Source organism: Mastigoproctus giganteus, chromosome 4, assembly GCF_048544385.1.
Source record: "Mastigoproctus giganteus isolate SK-2022 chromosome 4, ASM4854438v1, whole genome shotgun sequence".
Taxonomy (NCBI): domain Eukaryota; kingdom Metazoa; phylum Arthropoda; class Arachnida; order Uropygi; family Thelyphonidae; genus Mastigoproctus; species Mastigoproctus giganteus.
In genome coordinates this window covers 196,119,758-196,132,996 of record NC_143578.1, presented here as the reverse complement: position 1 = coordinate 196,132,996, position 13,239 = coordinate 196,119,758, and the positions used below count along the sequence as shown (strand labels likewise).

Below are 13,239 nucleotides of genomic sequence, written 5' to 3'. Positions count from 1 at the left end.
CCCTTTTATTAGGCCAACCACTGTCCTTAGACTTGGTGAGGGAGTAAATCCCCCTGGGATAGATCTTTTAGTGGGCACTATGCTAGCATTGTCAGAACTGGTCCCAGGTTGGGTCAATGCTAGATTTGAATTGGCCCCTTTTTTTTTTTTTTTTTTTTTTTTTTGCTTCTCCTGAAGCGTTTGGCTTAAATTACACTTGGCTGTTTTGGAAAGATCGGAAGTATGTGTGTGTTCTCCCAATGTCAGACAGTTGGGGAAACTTGATCTTACATACTATTCTCAAAAGTCCAGACTGTCCAGCAGAAGTAACTTAGCAGCATTGAGACTATTCTCAGAGCTACCGAGTTCATCCCATTGCTGCTGTTATATGAAGTGAGTTGGATAACTCCTGAAGGAGACCCTAATTCGCTTTTAGGTATGGTATATCCTTGCAAACATCCTACCCCATGTTTTTGTTTAATTTTAACTTTAGGCATAACAGACTCACAATACTGAAGGAAAATATGAGGTCACCACCACCCAGTTATCATCATCCATCCTGGGTGGAAAGCTAAATTGCAACGGAGTGTCACCTGGTGCCCTGAGGGGATCGTTCAAGATACCATTTTTTGCTTCTCGGTACTCTTCAGCCATTGGCACAATACCTTACACCTTGGCTTAGGGAAGAAGCAGTGCCTTGTTAGCCAGCATGCTGGGTTCCAACTGGGGGCTTGGGACCACCTGTTTCTTTCCTCTCACCACTTAGAAATGAGGTGCAGTTTTGGATGGTGAACCTAATACATGAGGGCCACTTTTTGCCTGTCTTATACCATGTGGGCTGCAAGTTCCAGCTGTATCAGAAGGAATTACCTCCATTCCTCCTGCAAAACAACTGTCAGTACCAATTTGGAGGAGGGCTTTTTTGGCCACAGCCTATCATCTCACAAGTGTTCAGTGAGGTTGCAGTCCAGGCTCTGAGCCAGCTAGCACATCATTGTCTATAAACCAGTTCTGTAAGACATGACGCATTATTATATTAATATTGACAGAGCCCATTTTCATACTATTTCCACACTGTTTCAAAAATGCTCCTGTAGGTAGGTCTTGGACTTAATTGTTTCAAACACTGCCACCAATAAACCAGGTGAAACAGCTCATACTATCAGACCTCCTAATGTGTTTCATGAGTTTGTGGAACTTCCAGGCCTTTATATATATATATATTGGAATTGTGTCAAAAGACATTTAGGTTTAAATATTAAATGTTGTAAGTATTGTAAATATTGGCTACAGCGTTAATGCTATTGTCTGTGGGCAATTAGACATTACACATGCATTGGTTGTATATGTACTTAACCTATTTATACATTTCTGTTTTTAAATTGTTGTACTACTTGGGAGCATCAGGTTTGTAGTGACCCCAACCAACCCGCTAGTTATATTTAAACCTAGCCCTAGTATGGATAGCCTTGCGTATAAAATATAAGATACATATAAAAACAACAAAATTAATGAAATTTTAAAGAAAGCTGGAGAAATTGGCAAAAGTTAGTGAAAATTAACATTCTTCCTCATAGCTGTATCTCTGCTACTCCTCAGGGACTTTGAGCGGACATATAGCCATATTAGAGGAATGTATTATGCATACCCATTTCTGTAATCTCTATAACAGTTTTGCTGGATTAATTACTTGGTGGATAATTTGAATTATAAGAGTAATCTTATTGAATAAATGTACTTATTTTTATATAAGTACTTAATTTTAAATAAACAGGGTGGTTTGCGTATATTACAGCAAACTGTGATAGGAGATTCAAAGCCCTATGGGTATGTAACAGATTGAAATATCGTAGTATATCGCCTCCATGTCCTGTGGTGGTCAGTCTGAAAATATTCAATTTCCTGCCAAAGTTTAGATTTTATGTGTGTGTGGTACAGTTTATGGTGCAGTCGTATCAGGTTTTGACTGTGGCATGATCGTTAACCTTGCTGTGGGCAACATCACATTCTTTGCATTCCTGAGCATGGGCTGGTGTTGATTGTAATTTAGAGCTTGTATTATTGTGGGAAGCAGATACAATATGATATCTAACCATGCTAAAATGATAGAAATAAATGGTAATAATTTTTATATGTATCTTATATTTTATATGTAAAGCTATCCATACCAAGGCTAGGTTTAAATATAACTAGTGGGTTGGTTGGGGTCACTACAAACCTGATTTGTACAACAATTAATAAACAGAAATGTATAAATAAGTTAAGTATATATATATATATATATATATATTAGTGGTGAAGTGCTAATGTTACGGTACTAATAACGCTAGTTATGGAGGACAAAGGTCGAACGGAACTGAAATCGCTATCGCGGTGAACAAAGAAGGGAGCTAAGATAAAGGAGAAGTAATAAGGAATGATAAGAATTAATAAGAATAACTTAGTGCTGTTCGTCCTGTGATTTCAGCACCTTTTTCAAGGGCCAGCTGCTGAAATCAGAGGAGGAAACAGCAATAAGTGGGTATAGCCTCTGTTTCTGACATGAAATATATGCCCCCATGTGGTACACGTGAAAAGTAGGTAAGGTTTGTTTAAGGTAGGTAAAGTCAGTTAAAATAATTTGTTTAAATTTAATATTAATATTGATAATGCAGCACGTATATTTCATGGCTGACCCGACAGAGGCTGCAAGTAAAGATTAAAAGAATACAAAGAATAATAAGAATAAAAAGCAAGAAATGGAATAACGTATGTGGGGTTGTAGCGATTTATACTGCTATGGAAAAATAAAATGTTTAGACTGAATGTAGGCTACTGTAGTGTTTCTCAAAGGGTGTGCCGCAAAATTTTCCAAGTGTGCCGCGAAATTTAGAAATTTCTTCTTCTATGACTACGTAGGTGTGCCCCGAAATTTTTCTTCTTTGGAAAATGTGCCACAAGAGTAAAAAGATTGAGAAACACTGGGCTACTGTATATGGTATAGGCTAGCGACCCCTGGTGTAAGGAATCAGGAAAGTTTTAAAATTAAATCAAAATTAATTAATTAATTAATTAGGTTGGGCTAGTTACCTCATGTGTTACAGGCTGGAGATGTATTCAAATAAATTAAAATAAAAATAATTAAAATAAAAATTGTAATTTATTTGAATACATCTCCAACCTGTTTTTCCGTGCTTGTTATAACCAAAGTAACAATTAGGCTATGTTATTTTGCAATTACATACTATTTGGTTGGTACTAAACTCAGGTTAGAGCAGAATGAAAAAGACTAGAGCTAATTGTGTGTTCCAACACAAAGTTCATTGAACATTGTTAATTGACTGCCAAAACAACTAATGGCATTCTGTCAGTGGTATACAGGAATTTTGCCTGCAGGTGTGGAGAAGAGCAACGATTAGTCAGGTGTACAAAAGGGTATGCTTACCAAGGCAGACTTTAATTCTGTGAATTGCTGCATCTGGAAACTACTGCATCCACAAGGAAACCTAATTAAAGTGGTTGAATCATTTTAGTAAACTGTAAATGCTGCTGGCATCCTTACCCTTTCTCAGATGACACATGCACAAAGGATGGTTGGAGGATGGTGTGTGAAAATTTACTTTCAACTAGAGAGTTTCAATTGATTATTGAAACCAAGTTCCATCTGATGTTGTGGAAGTAGGTAGCTTGAATAAATTTAAAAAGGATGCCTCCCCCCCCCCCCCCATGATCCTTGCATAATTTCACTGCTAATAATACTAAGGCCTTTTCGATGTTCTTTGTTCACTGAAGAAGATGGGATAATGCAGACCATTAGCATGTTTAGCTTCAGTTACGAGGTTATTTGTTTTATTTTAGATACATATCTGTTTGAGAGAGAGAGAGCCCTGTGCTGCTTTATAATATTCCCTAAATGTTGAATTTTATAACACAGTGAAGTCTCTCTACCTTGAATTTATATCTGCTTGTTATCAACATTCCCTTCAGTAATCATATTAGGAATTTTCAGTTATCTTTTATTTATGCAAAGACACACTATTAACGTTAATAATGATAATTATAATATAATAGGAAGGTTCTAGGAATCATATTTGTGTGGAAAAGTCTGTAACATTCATATTTGTAAATAAAATAAATAATATTTGTAAATAATTTGTTAATTTCTGAGACATTTAATTTATTGTTTTTCTTCTGTTTTTGAGATATTTCAGGGAATTTTAAAGTTTTCTACAATTTTAAAGAAATTTTAAATCTTAGATAATTTTAACTTTGACACTTTCTTAATGGTAAATGTTTTTTTTTTTATGTATTTTTGAAGACTTGCCAGTGAGTTGAGGGGTTGGGTTCTGCGTGTTGAAAAGGAGAAACAAAAGCAAGAAGAATCTTCAATGAAATTACATCATAAAAGAAGACCTTCACTTTCTAAAATGCAGCATTGGATTAAGAGAGGTGGTAATATTGGAAGGTTATATGATAGGTATGTTTGTGCATGTCTGTATTTACATATTTATGTATACTGTGCAAATCCACCATAATCACAGCTGAGAAAATTTGAAAAGTTATTCTTGATGGTTACAGAAAATAGTTTAATTTTAGGCCTGTTAATTTTAATTCATATTAAAAATAATCTTTATTGCAATTAAACAATAGGATCATGAAATTAAATGCAGTTGATGTGACATCTTGCATATGAATATTACTCAGATAATGGCTGAACATTGATTAACCTCTTTAATCAACTAACACTGATTAAAAAGTTTAAAAAAACGTGTTGCTTAGGTACGTATGCACAGTCACAATGTTGATTATGAATTAAACACAAATAATATAATACATAGTGTTTAGGGCCAAGCCATACCAGTGGTTTCCCACAACTCCACGTGATCCCTTCTCTTGTGTTGAATACAGTACCCTGTAATGGCTAGATAGTGAGTGGTTTGTGTAGGATAATGTAGGGTTACCTTGCCTCTTAGCCCAGGAGCCCGTGGAACACAACTGACCCCTAGTTACCAAACCAGGTGCAGGAAGCTGAGCCAGGTAGCATGGATTAGATTCTCTAGTGGGGTGAACCCTGAGCTTAATAGGGTGGGCCCAAAAAAAAAATATTTGTTGGAAGGGAGTGCAAGGGAGGTAGCATGAGTTCAGGAGTATAGTTGAAGATGGGTGATAGAAACACTTCTACCAAGAGTTCAGAAATTAAGAGTGTAGAGGGGTACCTCAGTGGAAGCAACCTTCCAACCCACTTTGTGGCTGTTAAGCACAGCTAAAGTATTAGGGTGAGAGGGTCCACTGGGCAAGGTGTTTGGGAAGTTGGGCAATGCTCTGGATGTTTATGGGGAAGTACAGTCATAAGGTTAGGACACCCTATGTGGAGGATGGGGGAAGGTTGCTTTCCCACCCTCACATAGAGGTGGGAATTTTGTAACTTTTATTTGCTAGCTTAAATTTAACTTTAGCAATTTAAGTTTTGTCAACTTTTGTCAACCTGTTAATTTCTGCAATTTTTTGTTAACATAAATTCTGTAATATATTGTAAATTTAAATTTCATAATTTTTGTAAAGTTCAAATTTTACTTAAATTATGGTTGCTACAAGATCCCCTTACAATTCAAAGTACAGGGACATCGGGACTTAAACGGAAATGCTTGAGGGAATTTCTGGTGTGAGTCATGACTTCATCATTTGTATATGAATTAGAATAAATGCTACATCATTTGTGGCATTTATTCTAAGGCTGGTTTAGTAGACAAATCTAGCTCATCTCGCGATTCTTTTCTATGCAACTGATGTAGGGAGTATACCGGTTACCGATCTCAAATTAGAACTTGGTGCATTACAAGAAGAATTTGAGTCACTGAAGAAACGAGTGCTTGCCCTAGAAATAAATGTAACTGGGAGCTCGTCGGGGACTCAAGTATCTCCTGAACTGCCAAGTAATGCACCCCCGATTTGGGTCCCAGAAAAGAATAAAGTGCAGACGGCTCTGGTCGAAGGTGATCCAGTTTTATTAGGAGACTCTGTTTTCAAGGTAATGGGTAACATTTTTTGTAATGAAGATTGGTGGTCCAGAACCAGAGTGTGTTTTCCAGGAGCAAAGATTGATGATGTTACCAACACATTGTCAAATTTTAAGGGAAGTAAAGAGAAAATTATTATTCATGTGGGGACTAATAATATTAAATGTACGTGATTTGACCAGCTATTGGATAAATATAGGACTATGCTGGAAAAAAAATGCCACAGATTAGGTCAGAATGTGTATGTGTCTTCAATTCTGCCCAGACATGATAGGAGGGATTATATGCTGAAAGCGTTGTTTATTAGCTCAAAACTTGAGGGAATCTGCAAGGCTCTAGGGGAAAATTTTTATCAGTGTGGCCAGCATTTATAGGTAGAAGGAATCCATTTTTTAGAGATGGTATTCATTTGATGCAAGGATTTTTGCCAGTATCATTGAGGATAACCTAAGGATTTATGGAAACTGCTAATTTGGGGGGAGTAATTTAGATCTGCGTTTATCTGATGATATGTGTATGACTTCCTTTCTTAATAGGCATGTCAATTGTAGGCATACACTCCTTCTTCCATGTACTATTATATATAAATAATTAGTTACTTATTTATACACAATTTTTTTCACCTACATTCATTTTATCTGGTAACTACAAGTTATCCTGGGGCCTCTGACTGCATTAACAAAATTCCAGGCAATTTATTTATTTAGCTAGAAAATTTAGTGAGACAATTGGCAATACACATGAAAAATTTAGCACGTTTAATTATATAAACTGACTTAAATACAAAATTTATCACAAGAAAACTTTTCCATATTACAGATGTTCCCCCACTGGGATAGACAATTTCAACAAGTCCATTCTATACCTCATTCTAAATTAAATTATATATAGTTCTTTACGACATCCAATTTGATTATCCAGCTACCTCCTAGGCTAGTCAAATTCATCAGAGTTAGGATTTCAGAATGCCTTTCTCCCTTTTTTTTGGATTATTTCCTTGACTAAGAATAATAATACGAAACAGTACTTACAATAACTTTCATTTCTCTGAGTTTTTGGAGCAGCTCCTTGATCTTCCGGCACTTTCTTTAATACTTCCACATCAGATTCCTTGTTATTATCCAAGATTCTCCTCGACCAAATTCACTTTAATGTGGCCTATAGTAAGTGGACCATTACTAAATGGTCCACTTACTATAAATTTATCTACTCTCTTTGAACTACTAGTTACATCTCTGCACCTAACTACAACTCCCGACCACGACTTCCTCTCAACTACTAACTTATTCACTGCTTCCCAACTTGCTAACTTCAAAAAACTCCGCTTCCCTATTTGCTAACTCTGAAAAACTCCACTTACTTGCCACTGAACCAGTCCTTATATATCCAAACTTTACCAAAATTTCCCCTGAATTTCGACCTGACCTCCCCTCAGTAAGTCGAATGTTCACCGTACTTCTGGGAAATATGGTCTCGTCCTTAGATATTTTCCTAATGACTATTCCTTATCTCATTACAACTGTTCGTTGCGTGTATAATTGTTGTTCACTGAAATTTTCTAATTATACAGAATGTTCCCATGTTAATTTCGCCCATATACTTTATTATTATTATCTTAATTTTAATTTATTTATATATAAAAAAATATATATTTTTATTTTATTTTTTATTTTTTATTTTTTAAATAAGCTTAAGCTTACATATGGGTCAAAGTAATGCTTGCACTCACCTTATGAATTCTTGTTGATAAGATGTTCTGAGGGTAGCAGTGTTTCAAATGGAGGGGGGAGATAAAGCTTAGAATACAAACCTGAATATCTTCAAGGCATGTGTCAGAGTAGTAAACTATAGAAAATTACTTATTCTCACTTTGTCTACAGTAATATTAGGAATATTGTCAATAAAATGGCTGAATTTGAACTCCTGGTTAGGACAACTATTTCTGATTTAATATGGCTAACAGAAACGTGCTACCATCAGGAAATGGGGGATGACAGGTTCCACTACTGTATGTATAATGTATTTAGAAAAGACAGGGATGATAGGAGGGGTGGTGGTAGCATGCTTCTTATCAAAAGCAACCAGAGCACAAAAAGAGCTTTTTTTGAGTCTGAAGTTACGTCTGCCAGCATAGAATCTGTGTGTTGCGAGTTAGTTGGAAGCAAAGGAACAATGAAAGATGAAGTAATAGTAATGGAGGCATGTGATGCAAGAAAGCAAGCATATGAGTTATGTAGCATCAGCCAAAAAAAAAAAAAAAAAATTCACACAACCATTCCCTTGAAATGTTTGTCCAGTTCATCCCTGAATTTATTTAAGCTATCAACTTCCACAACGACAGATGGAAGATTTGTTCCAGCAATTAACCACCCGCTGGCTAAAGGCAAATTTCCGCACATCTATTCTACAACTGTCTTTCCTCAATTTGAATTTGTGCCCCCTTAGGTTCGTAATGTTCATAAAGCAGTATGTACTGGAACTTAAAAACAAATTTGAGCTTCTGCAGACTGCTCGGGGCCAAGATATCAATGAGGAATATTACAACTTTCTGAAAGTGATAAAGCCCAAGAAACCTATAGGTAAAAAGAAATCCAAAGAAGGAAAAATTAATCAAGAAACACATTATGATGAACCAAAGATGACAAATGAAGAGAAAAACACTGAAAAGTACAAAATTGAGCATACTGAGTTATGCAAAGCCATTAGAAAGAGACTCAGAGAGGATATAAGAAAATTTAACACAAGAAAAGTAAAACAAGCATTAAGGTAAAACAAAGGATTTAAATCAGCAGCCATGAGCAGTAATACAGAAAGACAAATGATACTGAAACTGAAGAATAGCAATGGTGTACTTATAAATAGCAGAAGACTACTATAGAGAATTATACAAGGAACGAGGGAATGATGCCAGCAGTGGAGAAGATGGATACTCCCCCGCCACAACTTATGGAAGTGAAACTTGGGCACTCACCAAAAGAATGGAAGAGAAGCTGAGAACTACACAGCGAAGAATGGAATCACATTGGGAATCACTGTTAGATAAGAAGAGAAACACATGGATTAGGCAGAAAACTCAAGTAAAGGACATCCTTATCAAAACTAAAGTGGTCTTGGAAAGGACACAGTTCGAAGACACGATGACAAATGGATTAAGAAAATAACAGAATGGTACCCAAGAGGAGCTAGATGAAAACCTGTAAGACAACAACGGAGATGGACATTTGTAGGTAGTAAATGGATGGCCATTGCACAAAACAGAAGAAACTGGAAAGTTGCTGGAGAGGCCTTCATCCTGCAGTAGATTGAAAATGACTGATGATGATGGAGAATCTGATCAAGTGGAAGAATCCCATCAGAATTCAGCATGCTCAACACTGATTCAAGGCCTTATACACCTCATTCAGATCCAAAAAAAATCCAAAGAAGGAAAAATTAATCAAGAAACACATTATGATGAACCAAAGATGACAAATGAAGAGAAAAACACTGAAAAGTACAAAATTGAGCATACTGAGTTATGCAAAGCCATTAGAAAGAGACTCAGAGAGGATATAAGAAAATTTAACACAAGAAAAGTAAAACAAGCATTAAGGTAAAACAAAGGATTTAAATCAGCAGCCATGAGCAGTAATACAGAAAGACAAATGATACTGAAACTGAAGAATAGCAATGGTGTACTTATAAATAGCAGAAGACTACTATAGAGAATTATACAAGGAACGAGGGAATGATGCCAGCAGTGGAGAAGATGGATACTCCCCCGCCACAACTTATGGAAGTGAAACTTGGGCACTCACCAAAAGAATGGAAGAGAAGCTGAGAACTACACAGCGAAGAATGGAATCACATTGGGAATCACTGTTAGATAAGAAGAGAAACACATGGATTAGGCAGAAAACTCAAGTAAAGGACATCCTTATCAAAACTAAAGTGGTCTTGGAAAGGACACAGTTCGAAGACACGATGACAAATGGATTAAGAAAATAACAGAATGGTACCCAAGAGGAGCTAGATGAAAACCTGTAAGACAACAACGGAGATGGACATTTGTAGGTAGTAAATGGATGGCCATTGCACAAAACAGAAGAAACTGGAAAGTTGCTGGAGAGGCCTTCATCCTGCAGTAGATTGAAAATGACTGATGATGATGGAGAATCTGATCAAGTGGAAGAATCCCATCAGAATTCAGCATGCTCAACACTGATTCAAGGCCTTATACACCTCATTCAGATCACCTTGCAGGTGCCTAGTCTCCAGCCACTGTAATTTGCAGAACTTAAGCCTCTCTTGGTAAGAGGATCCCTTCATTCCCCTCACCAATCTTGTTACCCTTCTCTGTACATGCTCAAGCAAATCTATATCCTTCCTAAAATGAGGCCTCCAGACCTGTACGCAGTACTCCAGGTGTGGTCTGACCATTGCCTTATACAAAGGGATAATCACCTCTTTTTTTTCCTGCTAGCAAAATTTCTTAATATAACAAAACCCCACAACCTGCTCTTGCAGCCTGTCTGCATTGCTCAGAAAACTTCATATCTGACTGCACAATTACTTCCAGGTCTTTTTCATTTTCTACCACCCTATGTATAGTACTACACAGTTACGTTCCTCTGGGGTTACTTCTATCCATGTGGCGCCTTAATAACCATGTGGGCAGGAGCAGCAGTGCGTAGCACACGCTTCTTGATTAGACCGGGGTTCGAGCCCGTGACCACCAAATACGGAGGATGCGGAAATGTCAGGGAATGACCACTGCATATCCCCGGAGCAATATGGCCTTAGTTGCCAGTGCTCCTAAAAACCAAATAACAAACTTCTACCATATGCAGTACTTTGCATTTGTCAGTATTTATCTTCAGTTGCCACTGCTCAACCCATCTGCCCAAATTTTCTAGATCCTGTAGCACATTGCCATTACTGTCATTAAGAACCTTGCCACCTTTGTATCATCTGCAAACTTCGACATTAAGCCTGATATACCTTCATCAATATCATTAATAAATATACAAAACAACAGTGGACCCAACACCGAACCCTGTGGGACTTCACTAATAACATTTGTCCACTAAGAGCAGCGTCCGTTGATTACCACCCTCTGTCTTCTCCCACTTCATCCTTTTATCCGTTGTAGCAACTTACCCTTAATACCATTCTGCTCTAATTTGTACAGTAGTCTTCCAGGCACAACAGTGTGAAATGTTTTCCTGAAATCAAAGTATACGATATCAGAATTATTTTTTGCATCAGTTCCTTTGTAACCAGATCATAATATCTAATCAAATTTGTCAGACAAGACTTTCCCTTAACAAACCCATGCTGTGACTGAATTATTGCTGCAGTCTTGTCTAGATGATCCCGCAATTCATCTTTAACCAGTGACTCCATTATTTTACCCAGAACAGAAGTTAAACTAACAGGTCTATACTTGTGTCACCTTTTGAACTCCCCTTTATGAATTGGTGATACATTTGCACACCTCCAGTCCATGGGGACCTTCCCCGAGTCCAAGGATGTTCTCATAATTATAAATAAAGGTTTGCTTAGTTCTTTTACCACCTCCTTTAATATAACTGGATAGATCCCATCCACCCCAGGTGCCTTTCTTATGTTTAACTGCAACAATTTCTCCTCCATTTTGCTCTCAGTTATTACAGAATCATTAAGGACCCTGTTAGAGTTTGATAAACTTCTGGCATTTTCCTTCCTTGATAACTCCTCATGTATGAATGTAGATGCAAAATACTCATTCAGTTTGTTTGCTATCTTAGCAGGATCATCAACAGCCAAATCATCAATATCAAGCGGGCCAATCTGATTCATTGCCTTCCTTTTAGAGTTTATATAAATAATGAAATCCTTGCTGTTTTTTTTAGCATCCTTTGCCAAAAATTTCTTGCAATCTGCCTTTGTTTGCCTAATCTCCTTTGTGACTTGATTACAGACTAGCTTATATCTGCCCTAGGCTTCTGTTTCACCTGATATTTATATGCATCCCATGCATTTTTCTACAGACCAGAAGATTGTGAAGAGTATGATGAGAGTCTTTACGTGTAGATGGAATGTCTTATTATGGGCGACTTTAATCTACCCAGATTTATTGGAATAAGTGGGTGGGGAAACTCATCTTGGAAAAAAACTTTTTAAAATAAACTAGATGATTATTTTTACCAGCATGTTAAAGAAAGTACTAAGGCTGAGAATATTCTTGACCTCATCATTACTAACGAATCAAATTACTTCACAGGACTCAGGAAGTGAATATGCAATCATCATTTGGAAGACAAAGAAAGACATTGCAGTAATTAAAGGTAAAGGCATGTGTTTTAACTTCAGAAGAGGGGTCTTGGACAGTTTAAGGTGCCATCTGTTAATTGGGTGGATTGCCAAGGGATGGCAACATAGTGATGAAAAGTACTGAAGCCTACAAGAGATACAATTCGATCTGTAATAGTACCACAGCTAAAGTCAGGAAACATATGAGAACCCATTGGCTAAAGAGCAAAGAACAGGGACGAGGAATTATTCGTGTATGTGAATACAACAAAGAAGAAAGCTAATCAGATCAGACTCTTGTGCCCTGGGTGTGACAAAGTCTTAGATAGCCCAGCTGATGTTGCGGATGAATTGAATAGGTACTTTGCATTGGTCTTTACTGACGAAAGACCCTTTATACTGAGAAGAGGCTGTATGAGTGAGACTGAGCCATATGAAATTAGTGATGTTGTAATTACAGATGATTGTTTATTAGAAAACCTTTTGAGCATAAAGGCAAGTAAGGCTCACGAAGTTGATGGAATATACCCTGTAGTTTTGAGGGAGAGCACAAGGAAGATGTATTGAACCATTGAGATTAATTATGAGTGTATATTTGGACTTATGGGAGATTCCTGTGGATTGGAGAAGTGCCAATATATCAACAATACATAAAAATGGTTCTAAGAGTGAAGGTGGTAACTATAGACTGATTAGTCTGGCTTCAGTGCTAGGAAAAATCTTAGAGGCAATGATTAAGAGTGCAATCCAGAGACATTTAGATATACAGAGTGATCACTGAATTATGACCACCTACCTAATACTACCTAGGTCCTCCTTTTGCCCTCAGTACAGCAGCTATTCAACATGGCATTGATTCGACAAGATGTTGGAAGCATTCGGGAGGTATGGCCAACCAAGCTGTGTGTAATGCAGTCAGCAATGCAGGTATGGAGGTGATTGGTGTATCCAGATGCCTGATATGCCTTTCCATAGTATCCCACAAGCACTC

At 37.1% G+C, this 13,239-nt stretch overlaps 1 protein-coding gene across 1 annotated transcript in view; it reads left to right on the top strand.

Moving 5' to 3' along the window:
- Positions 1–13,239, top strand: part of Atf6 (bZIP_ATF6 domain-containing protein ATf6) — a 273,849-nt gene that overhangs the window by 196,714 nt on the left and 63,896 nt on the right. Inside the window, exon 10 of the mRNA XM_090372442.1 lies at positions 4,277–4,435. Within this exon, the coding sequence (XP_090228568.1) occupies positions 4,277–4,435 (159 nt within the window). The remainder of the gene's footprint in view (positions 1–4,276; positions 4,436–13,239) is intronic.